General features: G+C 44.3%; 1 protein-coding gene across 1 annotated transcript; it reads right to left on the bottom strand.

Moving 5' to 3' along the window:
- Positions 1–753: 753 nt before the first annotated feature.
- LOC150042501 (PRAME family member 12-like) lies at positions 754–2235 on the bottom strand. Its single transcript, XM_090324452.1, has one exon. The coding sequence runs from the start codon at positions 2233–2235 to the stop codon at positions 754–756; it is 1482 nt and encodes a 493-aa protein (XP_090180578.1).
- Positions 2236–11496: the final 9261 nt, after the last annotated feature.

Below are 11496 nucleotides of genomic sequence, written 5' to 3'. Positions count from 1 at the left end.
CCCATTGCCCCAAGGGCTTGTAAAAAAAAAAAAAAAGGGCAGCCGAGACATGGATGGTGCAGCCCCTTCACCATATGGGCCACGACCACTCCAACTTCTCACCCTGCTCAGATTCCTGAATGGCTGAGTACAGGGTCCTCAGGTAGGCTGAGCCCCGGCAGAGAGGCTTGTGGGAAGATTGCCCCAGAAGCCACAGCTGGAGGTTAGCCACACACCTGACCAGGTATTCCAGCTCTCCCTGGCACAGCCACTTATTCAGGATGCACATAGCAGGACAACCTAATGGCAATTCAACTCAGCTCCTCCATGCCACCCACCAAGAGGCTTGTGGCTTTGTCCACTGCTGCCTTGATTACTACTTGGCTCCTTTCTACTCCCTGTGCCTGGCCACAGACAAAGCTTAAATAATAACTTTATACTCATGCTTTTATTTCCTTTTATTTTGCATTGAATGATACATAGAGAGAGACTGAACCCCAGATTACAGTTTTATTTACAACCATTAAAAATAAACAAGATTATGTCCCAGTTCCTTCTGATGGAATTCACTCCAGATTCATGATGGCATGTACACAGGATGCCTGGAGCCCCAAAGCACTCAGAAATTCCTGGGGTTCCAAAACTATGATCGATTGAAAAGGTGAGGACCAGATACACTGTCTCCTCCATCCACACAGAAATTTCTGGTCTGTGGACATCTATCAGGGTTTCATTTCTGATGCTGAGACGAGATTCTAGGAGAGAGGGGCTTAACTATACAGGTACAGCAGAAAGGGCAGGAAGACATTCATCTGTGACCTCCCAGGATCCATCATGGCCCAAACTATAGAAATGGCACTTGTTCTGGTCATTAGTGAGACTGGTACAGATCTGAACCTTTTGTGTTGTTACCATATCTCGCACTACCTGCGCCACACCTGTGAGAACCTCGCCAAATCGCTCAGGATCAATTATTTCAAACCACACCTCTTCGTGCTCATAGCTTTCCACAGGGGCAGGGTAGAGCCCTCGTCTCAAATGGCCCAGCCTGGCCATGTGTCTCAGGAGATTCTGTAGGGTGGCCATGGAGATGCAGTTTCCATAGAAACTGAAGAACCTGAGCTGGGCACACTGGCTCAGGGAAGGCAGGATGGCTGAGATCTGGGCATCTGTGATAAAGCATTCCTCCAGGGCCAGTGCCTCTAGATTTCTGGCCACTTTCTCCAAAAAGGCTCTCAGAGGTTGAACATTGATTCTGTCCATGACAAAGTTCCTTAAACGCAGGTGCTTGAGCTGACTGGTGCAGGGACTTTGGGAAAGGAACCATAGATCAGATTCCTCCATCACAGTGCAGCTCAGAGATAAGGTCTTCAAAGGTGCCAGGTTGTTGAGAATGATGGCAAGGTCTCCACCAAAGAAGAAGCAGTCGTGGACATGAAGTTCCTGGAGATGTTGAAGCTGCCCCAGATGTTCCCCCAATTTGCAAGAATACCAGAAGTTATTGGGGCTGAAAGTACTTAGATGATCACATATGTTGGAGAAGTTGAGGAAGTGAAGGTTCTTCATCTGGCCCAGGTAAGGAGCAAATATAGTCAAGGTTTCTGGTTGGCGGAATTTACTTACCACCAGTTCATGGATGGAGTCCAGCCTCACCACAAGCAAAGCCTTCTGGATTTCAAAGATGGAGTCAGACAGAATTTGAACCTTCCTTGAGAAAATCTGGATTTGTTCTTTCCTTTCCAAGGCCCACTGGAGCAGGTAGGCTTGAAGATCATCTATAGTGCCACGTTTGATGGTCATGTTAACGCTGATCACCAAGGGCTGTTTGGCAGACATCCTTGAACAGTGACTCTTGGTTGCTCTTTCAGTCAGGATGTCCTGATAAGAGACTTGGGCCATGTAGTGGTATCCCCTTGTCCAGATCTCTGGGTGCTCATTCTGCAGATCAAGAACTTGCAGTTTCCACCCACTAGGGCGCTCCTTCTTAGCAAGTAGCAGATCAATTCCATCCAGGATAGCCTTGAAGGTTTCCAGATCTGGTGATTTTGTGAGGTCCCCCAGGGGAAGGCATGGTAATGGCCAGGCCTGCACCATGGCCTTCAGCACTTCTGTGTGGCTCCCAGCACAGGCCTCCAAAAAGAGTGAAGGGAAGAACAGCCCAGGCAAGTCTTGCAGGGCAGAGATGGCCAGGGACGGGTTGTTCAGCAGACTCTTCATGGCGAGATGCTGGAGTGAGGGTTGGGTTCTGATGCCCATCTTGGGGGATCAGATGTGTACAGGGCTGTCTGAATGTCAGGAGCACTGGGCCCTGAATGCAGGCTCCAGGAATCTGCTGCTATTCTCTCTGGTGTTGGCCTCTATATATCCCAATCCCACCCTTCACCTGGAATATCTACCCATCAGAGTGTACCTTATGATCAGATTACTAAGTCACACCCATTATACCTTCAAGAGCTACTGCCCTTTACATCTGTACAAAAAAAATGGTTTTAAACAAAAAATGGTAGGATTAAAGGTGTGATTCAAACAGCCCAGCTTCTCTTTGAAATGTCAAACAATGGACCCAAAAGAATTACCACTCTTGGGCCAGGAGTTTGGCCTAGTGGTAGAGTAGCTTGCCTAGCATGCACAAAGACTTGGGTTTGATTCCTCAGCACCACATATAAAGAAAAAAGGTGGGAAAAAAAGAAAAAAAAGGTGGAAGTGGTGCTGTGGCTCAAGGGTAGAGCTTTAGCCTTTAAAAAGTCAAAGGACAGTGCTCAAGCCCTGAGTTCAAGTCCTACAACTACCAAAAAAAAAAGAATGACCACTCTTATTGCTTAATTTCTCCACACACAGAACAGTAGTTACACAGCCCTGAGCAAAAACAGCATCCAAGCAAAGTTTAATACTTCCACAATAGTTCTGGAAAGTGTCTGAATTTCTTTCCTTTCATCCTTACTTCCTTTTCCTCCCTCCTTTCCTCCCTTAACTCCTTCCTTCCTCTCATCCATCTTTGTTTTTTGTGCTACTCTAAGAATTTTCACTCTGTATCTGAACACTGTCTCTTAGCTTCTTATGGTCAAGGCAATGGTTGTGCCGTTTGAGAAACACTACATCTGAGTTATTCTGAGGAGTTTATTGGAGATCAGAAAAATGGCTTTTTACGAGAGAACAAAATAAATGTAGTAAGAAATGACAAGTTAAAGCCCTTAAGAAAGTGATGACAGGTCAGGAATTACCAAACACTTCTCACTTCTAACTTTCAATGTTCAAGGAATTAACTGCCAATTAAATGATTTGTTAGAGGAAAACCCCACCTACCGATGCATACATTACCCTCAGACATGAGCATATTCCCAATGAGAAAGGCTGGAATAAAAACTATTAAGGGAACATGGCTATGCACTCAGGTAAATTCCCTCTCTTGGACCAAGTAGAGATTTAGGGACTAAGGGCATACTTTCTACCCAGAATTTCACTTCATCAGACCTCTATGCTGATAGAGACTTATGCCACCTAAGATCTAACTCTTTGGACAGTTCAGAAAATGAAAAAAAATGGCCAAAAAAAAACCCCACTATCTGGACCCCTGTTATGCAGCATCCCTGCCTGGCTGACAAATAAACCCAGAGATCACCAGGCAAACCCAGGTCCCACACGAGGTACCAACTTGCCCATGGCTGCTCCCACCTAGACTATAGGAACCCCACTGTAGCCACCATCCCCAATGTTCCTCAAGTTCTTCCCGTGTTGGGAGCCAGAGTGTGGAGCCAGGCTGTCCCTTGAATCTGCACATCAGAGTAAGATAACCACACTAAGAAGCGAGCGGATGCCATGCCTAGGAACTTCTGAAGCTACATTGTCTGTATTGTGAACTTTCTGATCTCTTTGATTTATTGCTTTATTGCTTTATTGTTTTTCGGCAGTTCCCTGGTTTAATTGATCTGAGATTTACCATATGCATGTAACCCCTGGCAGTTCCCCGTTTTGGAGAAAGTATATAAGCCTTGATTTGGAAATAAACGAGGCTGTAGTCTTAAGCTCACAGCTTTCTTGGGCTGCTGACTTGGGCTGTAGACCTCCCAAACCCCATCTGTTTGTTTCTCTTGTATTTTTTCCTAGTCCCTGCTCCCTATTTCAGGAATCCTGGTTTGCTGCCTGCTGGCCCCAGCAAGAGGTGCCCAAACAGGGACCCTGAAAATCTGGGATGATGGTGGAGGACCCCCCGCTGTGGTGAGTGACGTCATAGGACTCAAGAGAGGATCTTAAGAGAGTGAGAGAGCAGGAGAGTGTACAGTGGGGAGTAAAAAATTACGGGACAAGAGAGCCGCAGGCTCAATGTGCAGGCCCTTAGAGGCATACTTCAAGCCCACGGAACGCGGGAAGAGCTGGGGCAGCTTGAAGGCTTTCTACAGTTTATCGCAGAAGCATGCCCCTGGTTTCCAGAGGAGGGAACCCTAAATTTAGAAACCTGATTAAAGGTATGGAAAAAGCTTGAGCAATTTTATGAAACTATTTAGTCCTCCTGCCCGTGAATTTTTGCACGGTGGATGGGATGAGTCCACCTGGGAGAGGGTAGCCTGGCAGGGTCAGAAAGGGGAGAATACTAGGGGCCCCCTGGGACAGTGCTCTGCTGCCCCTGTCGATAAAGGCACAGGCCAGCAAATTTATCCACCACTGATTGATCTCAAACTCCAAAATGAAAGCAGACCTCCCCTCAGCCTGGTGGATTGTCTATGGAGTTAACCTTATGGCCCTCAGTCCCCTCAGGAATCTCCTGGGATGGGAAGCCCAACCCTCAGTAATTCCCCTCTTTTTCTATGTAAAAGAAATGTTTAAAACAATGCCTACCACCTTGATTACCCCCCAACATGGAAGACAATCTTATGGGCAATACTTTCAGGGAGAAAGTTTTACTGTAGAAAGCAGCCTATTATGTTGAAGCTGAGGCCAGGGGTAACAACAATGCCTTGCCTGGAATTCAGATCTCCTCCCAGGCTTAAGTTCCCTCCTCCTAGCAGCAGGTCCCACCTACAGGCCTAGCAGCTTCTTAGCAAACAGCAGGCCTGTGAGAGCCTCTCACCATTCAGCCTCTGTTGTTAAAGAGGACCTGCCCAATAATCTCTAGGGAGAGACAAGATATGGATGTTGTAGCATTCTGTGATGACTGCATTATTTATAAAAAAAAAATGGCATAAAACTGCCCCTCAATTCTAGGGGCCACAGTTAACTTGGAAATCACATGACCCTGTATGAATGGAGCAGTGGCCTATTGGCAGAAAAAACAATTGGAGCTATTAAAATTAATACAGAAACAGCTTCAAAATTCCCTATTTTTATCAAAAGGGTCAGGAAAATACAGGTTTATGCAGCCCAACCAGGGCTTCCAAGTTTTTCATCAGTTCCTAATAATGTGTATGCTATTGAGATAAAGGATTGTTTGTGTTATTTTTTTCCTATGCCCCTTCACTCATTGGATAAGCAGTAGTTTGTCTTTACCACCCCTCCTTTTAACCACCTTTTTTGGGAAAGATGCCCAGGTGCAAAGCAGAGGCCTCCGGAGGTAAGTAAAAATCGACCGACCCCCTGTATGTCTATGTTTTGTTTTGTTTTGTTTTGTTTTACAAAGTGTACTGTGGGCCTAAAACACAGAGGAAAAAGCTGGGCGCAGCAAGCTCTCTAAGGCCTGGGTGGTCAAGGAACTCCTTGACCCCCCTTCTGGGTTTCTTGCCTGAGAGTCCCACCAGCAAGACATGTCTAAATCTAAATAAGCTCTTTGGTGAGAATATTCATCTGAGTTTGTGTTTTTGTGTTAAGTATATCTGATAAAGTCCAATTTTCTTGTTATGAGTCAATGTCTGATTTTGTTTCAGAGCCCTTTGTAGGTAGGTTAAGATGGCTTCAGCCTACCAGCTACCAGGAAACGGAAATCTCCGTAGGGGAGACGCCCCCTGAGTTCAGGGCCACATGGTCTTTCTGAAGGACCCCAGGTTAGAACCATAATACTGCCATCTTAAAGTTTAGCTCATGCTTATAACCAGTTTTTACTAACTAAGGAACTGTGGCCAGCTGGCCATAGATTAAGGGAGCCAGCAAGTAGCAAAACAGGATAACAAAGGGGAACGAGAAGTCCCGAGTTCTAATATCAAATGTAAGAAAGCAGAATTCTGTGTCTAACCAAGCTGTTTCTGGCTTCTGTATAAATTGCTTTGCTAAAGAAATGGAAAATTGCTTAACCCCCCCCCCCGGTATGTAATGCTTCACCTGGAAGGCTGCTGGGAGGACCTCCACCCCCTTCCCAAGGCCTGGGACTAGGGCAAAGGGCAACAGCCCGCATCCTGTTATCTAAACCTTGCAGCTAGCCAGTATCTGAGCCTTGAGAAGAACAAACAACGTATGCTGACTCCATACCAGGATGGGGGTCACTTCCCCCAGACCCCGGGCCCGCTAGACAACTCAGTGCATATTAGACATGCATCCCTGCCCAAAATGACTCTTATGTAATTTTGGCCCTCACCAAGTTCCAGGTAAGATCATGCTTAGAGACTATTTCTGAGTTGACCACCTTGTTGCTTCTAATTGGAGTAAAGTGGCCTTTTGTAGGACTCATTGATTTGAAAGCCGCAGTTTTGAGCCAGCCCGGGCAAAGCCAAGTCCCTGTGAGACTGTGGAGTCTAATCTGTCAGAGTACTATTGAAAGTTGCTTTGGAGCTCGAAGTGGCAGAGTGCTAGCTCTGAGCTGAAAAGCTGGGGGACAGCACTCAGGCCCTGAGCTCGGGACTCACAGTGGCAGAATGCCAGCCTTGAACTGCAGAGCTAAGGAGCGGCACTCAGGCCCTGAGTTCGGGACTTAAGTGGCAGGGTTCTAGCCTTAAGCTGGAGAGTTGAGGGACAGTGCCCAGGCCCTAAGTTCAAGTCCAGCAACCAAGCAAGCGAAATGCCAATAGGACATTTATAGGATGCAGTAAGCCTCTGCTTGGATGGCAGAGATGATGACAGATCCTAGAGTCCCTTGAACTTGGCCACTCGAAATTAATCAGAGCCGGGAGGTCATAGAATAGTTTGTAAGCATGCCTTACTAATGCCCGTACCTCTCATAACTGGGCAGGAACTTGTGTAAAAGCCCACATCCTGCTGACCAGTCTCTGCAGCTAGCCACCCTACCTCACAAACAACATGTGCTAACTCAGATAAGGGTCGCCTCCCCATCCAAGGGCGAGAAGGATACAACTCAGCACATACTCCCCGCCCGGCCCTGTCTGAGCAATTATTGGTCAAAATGTATAATTTGTTTCAAAAGGATTGGCTGCCTGCGTGCAGACCTTGCTGTAATGCTTTAAACTTATTGGCTGTAAAAGCGCAGGCTCTGCTATAACGGACTGTAGAACTGTATAAAAAGTCACTCCCGAGACACATTGGGGCTCTCAGCCACTGACCCGAACCACACGGATCTTGAGGTCACGTGTACCTGAGAGCCCGAGCCCGAACACTGACCCGAACCTTGCGGATCTCGTGGTCTAGTGGACTTGGGAGCCCGAGCATATGCCCGAATAAAATCCTCTTGCCTGTTGCATCCAGTGCTCCGTATGTGCATCCTTGGGTGCGGGTCTCCGCGGGTCTTTCATTTCAGTCACTCTGGAAGTTTAAGGCCAGGCGTGCCATCAGAAGTTTAGGAGTTACTTTAAAGTCTCTGTTTCTCTGTCTTGTTCTTGTTTTTGCTTGGGTATTTTTCCTTGTCCAGTTTTGTCTCTCAAACTGATACCAGTTCTAAATAGGATCCTGTGGTTTTTGTGTGTGTGCTCATGCACACATCCTTGTTATCTATTTACACATTTCTGGGAAGTAAAAGTTTTGGCCCCACCTGGGGTAGGTCTAGGGCCTGGAACAGCCCCTCCCACTTGGCTGCAGTTGAGGTGAGCCAAGGCCAGACAAAGCAGCTGCAGGCTTCACCTAGTTTTCTTTTTCCTAAAAACCTGGTGAAGTGACAGTTTGAAGACAGTTGGTGGCAGGACACAGACTTCAGTCTTAGTTCTCCTAGATTTAAGACTTTCACCCAACTTTCATCTGCAAAAAGTATTATGGTAATATGTCTGACATCAGGAACACCCTCTGAAAAAAATAAATTTCAGCTAAGTTGCCTTGTTAAAAAGCTTTGTTTTAAAACTTGGTTGTCACCTACAAGAATAAGATTGGCAAAAAAAAATCTGTCACTAAATCTTCCAAAAATTGTACACCCGATATTAGTTTTGCGTGTTTTTAAGATCTTTGAGTATGAATGTGCGTGAATGGGTGTGAGTGAATATGTTCAAGGTTAAATTGTCAGCATTCTATGTAAAACAATGGATAAATTTATACTTAAAACACAAAGGCAATTGGGTGAATCTAAGTTTAAACTTCAAGAAAAGTATTAGATTTGAATGTCTCTAATGCCTCAAAGGATTATTGTATTGTTTTAAAGAAAAACTGGTAAAAAGTATTTTTCTAAAGATCCTGAAATCTGCATTTTAAAAAATCTGGTATTGTAATGCATAGAGCTGTTTACATGGTAAACATTGTATCCTGTTTAGCACAGAAGTATTAGGGAATTTGGAATTTAATACCTTAAGTTAAAGTTAGGAGACAAGTATCAAAAATTTAAATTTAAACTTATTTATCAATATCAAAAACTTTGCCTGTCTGTCTTTTCTTGCAGACTGACAGTAAAAATCTGATAGTAAAATGTGGATGATGTGATTAGTATTTTTTAAACTGCCCCCTGAAATATATTAAATTGGAGAAAAGGTTTTAAAAGGAATGTTCAAAGGTTTATCTTCTTATGATTGGGTTTCATACTATTTTACAATTAAATATATTTTAGAAAAAGAAGGAAACTAAGTCTGGACTTTCGGTGCACTGATATTTGTAATTCTTGAACTAGGGAAAAACTGTTATTTGAGTTTAAACTGTTATAACCTAACCAATATAAATATATAAAAATATAAAAATAAAAATAAAAGAGAGAGTGAAAGAAGGGAAAGTAGGACTACCAAAAGGATTGCTTGTTATTTTAGTTTGTTCTTGTAAATTTATAACAATTTCTAGCAGACCCATGGAGAAGGACAGCAGATCCTTATTCAGATGTAATTTTGGCCTTCACCAAATTCCAGGTAAGATCATGCTATTTCTGTATTGACCACCTTGTTGCTTTAATTGGAGTAAAGTGGCCTTATAAAGGACTCATTGATCTGAAAACTGCAGTTCTGAGCCAGCCAGGGCAAAGCAAAGTCCCTGAGAGACCGAGACTATGGCATCTAATCTGGCAGCAGAGTGCTAGTGAGACAAAGTTGCTTTGGAGCTCAAAGTGGCAGAGTGCTAGCCTTGAGCTGGAGAGCTGAGGGACAGCACCCAGGCCATGAGTTCAAATCCAGCAACCAAGGAAGTGAAAAGCCAAACCCTGTGTGAGACATTCCTGGGACAAAAACAACAAAGCATCCAGATGCAGTAAGCTTCTGCTTGGATGGCAGAAATGGTATCACACCCTAGAGTCACTTGTGCTTGACCATTCAAAATTAATCAGAGCCGGTAGGTCATAGAACAGTTTGTAAGCATGCCTTACTAATGCCCATGCCTTTCATAACTGAGCAGGAAATTGTCAATCATCTGTGATAGTGGGTAAGGCAGAGTTAGCGATCCACCCAACCTAAGACAGTCAGGTTCGCTTCTTTTAAAATAAAGACGGGGGAGATGTTGGGAGCCAGAGTGTGGAGCCAGGCTGTCCCTTGAATCTGCACATCAGAGTAAGATAACCACACTAAGAAGTGAGCTGGTGCCATGCCTAGGAATTTCTGAAGCTACATTGTCTGTATTGTGAACTTTCTGATCTCTTTGATTTATTGCTTTATTGCTTTATTGTTTTTTGGCAGTTCCCTGGTTTAACTGATCTGGAATCCTGGTTCGCAGCTGGCTGGCCCCAGCATTCCCACACCTGTTCTTACAGTCTGGACAGAACAACCTGCAGCCAGCTAGAGATGCCCTGGGATCCAAGGTGACCCAGCATGCCAGAGTCTTCTCCCAGATCCAGGCAGGTTTCTGCCACCTGTGCCACCCACACTATATAAATTCCATCTTTGCCACCTCACCAGACACCAAAAGGGCACTGAGTGGCTGCTGACCAGCGGATTCACCATTGCCATTTTGTGTCAGGCTGTGCCAAGCAAATGAACCCACGACTGAGAGCGTGCCAATTGAAGGCACATGCCAGACAACAAGACACCCACATGGTGGGGTCTCACAGAGCGAGCAGACCACCAGCTCCAGAATTTGTGAGTAACCCATTCAGGACCATTCCCAGAGATAGCCAGATTTCTGGAGCAACCCAAATTCACTGGAACAAAGCTGCCACTAAAGCAGAGTGAACTTTTGCTGAAGGGAGCACAGGTTCAGATTCTCCCCCTACCAGAAAATCAAGTGTCATATCACCCCAAGGAAACTACAAATCCCAGCACCCTCAAATCTCCCGCCACCAGGCCTGAGAGAAGGGGAACTCCAGTCCACCACAGGAGAGCATGCCCTAGCCACTGGCACTCCCCTAGGGGAGAAGATTTCCCCTTGCAACACTATGCCAAAGTATCTCCACACACACATAAACAGAATTCTTTTTTTTTAGTTTCATGTTTTTTGTCTTATCATGTTTATGATTTTCTTTTTCTATATAAACACATTTCTTTATACAATTTAGTACTCATTTTTGTTCCTTTTACTGAATTTCATGCCTTAGCTTCCCTTAGCACCTTTTCCTCCATATTTCCTCTTCCTCACTTTCTCCCCTTCACCTTCATTATACCCATATGTTTCTAGTCCTCTGCTCCTTAGGGGATTTACTTTAGCTAGTTGACCTACAATTTTTGTTGAGCCATAGATATCTGTACTGGTGGAGGTATCGTTTCTGTCTAGCTGGATTTAATCACATCAGGATCAGATTGTTTTTGCCTTAAAACTATGTATAGTGATGTAGTGAGTCTGTTTCTAAATCAAAAGGAGGGAAAAAATGAAAATTCGTGTCTTAAGATTGAGTACTTATAAAGATTAGGTGTATATAAAGCTCTGGCCTATTTTGTGTAGTAGTAGCCTAGCTCTCATGCCCAAATAGGCAGAACGACCAATAGAAGCTCAAGAACAATGGCAAGTCAAGGAATCATATTTCCTATTCAAAATAAACAGGCAATAGAGCTAACAATGAGTAACCTAGAAATGAGCCTTCAGATGCCCTTCAGATGCTACTGGTAAACATGACAAATGGAAACCATAATTAAGGTTTGAAAAGAGGATAAAGAAGGACAGCATGCAAGAAGTTGCAAGTCAACAAAAATGACCAATAAGGAGAAAGGGATAGTTGTTTAAAAAGTAGAAAGTATCGAGAGAAGGATAGAAGGTTCAGAAGATAGATGCTCCAGAATGAAAAATATTAAAGGTATTATTATATATATTAAAGATATTATTGTCAAGATATTATAGACAGACCAGAAAATTACTGAAAACAAAACCAACAAATAGGAC

This window comes from Megascapheus bottae, chromosome 35 (genome assembly GCF_031878675.1).
Source record: "Megascapheus bottae isolate mThoBot1 chromosome 35, mThoBot2.hap1, whole genome shotgun sequence".
NCBI classification, from domain to species: Eukaryota; Metazoa; Chordata; class Mammalia; order Rodentia; family Geomyidae; genus Megascapheus; species Megascapheus bottae.
The sequence above is the reverse complement of the archived record's forward strand: the minus strand, read 5'-3'. Positions and strand labels throughout refer to the sequence as shown.

What these genes read in the sequence shown, in the direction of transcription:
- LOC150042501 (XM_090324452.1), bottom strand. Translation starts at nt 2,235, where the DNA reads ATGGGCATCAGAACCCAACCCTCACTCCAGCATCTCGCCATGAAGAGT.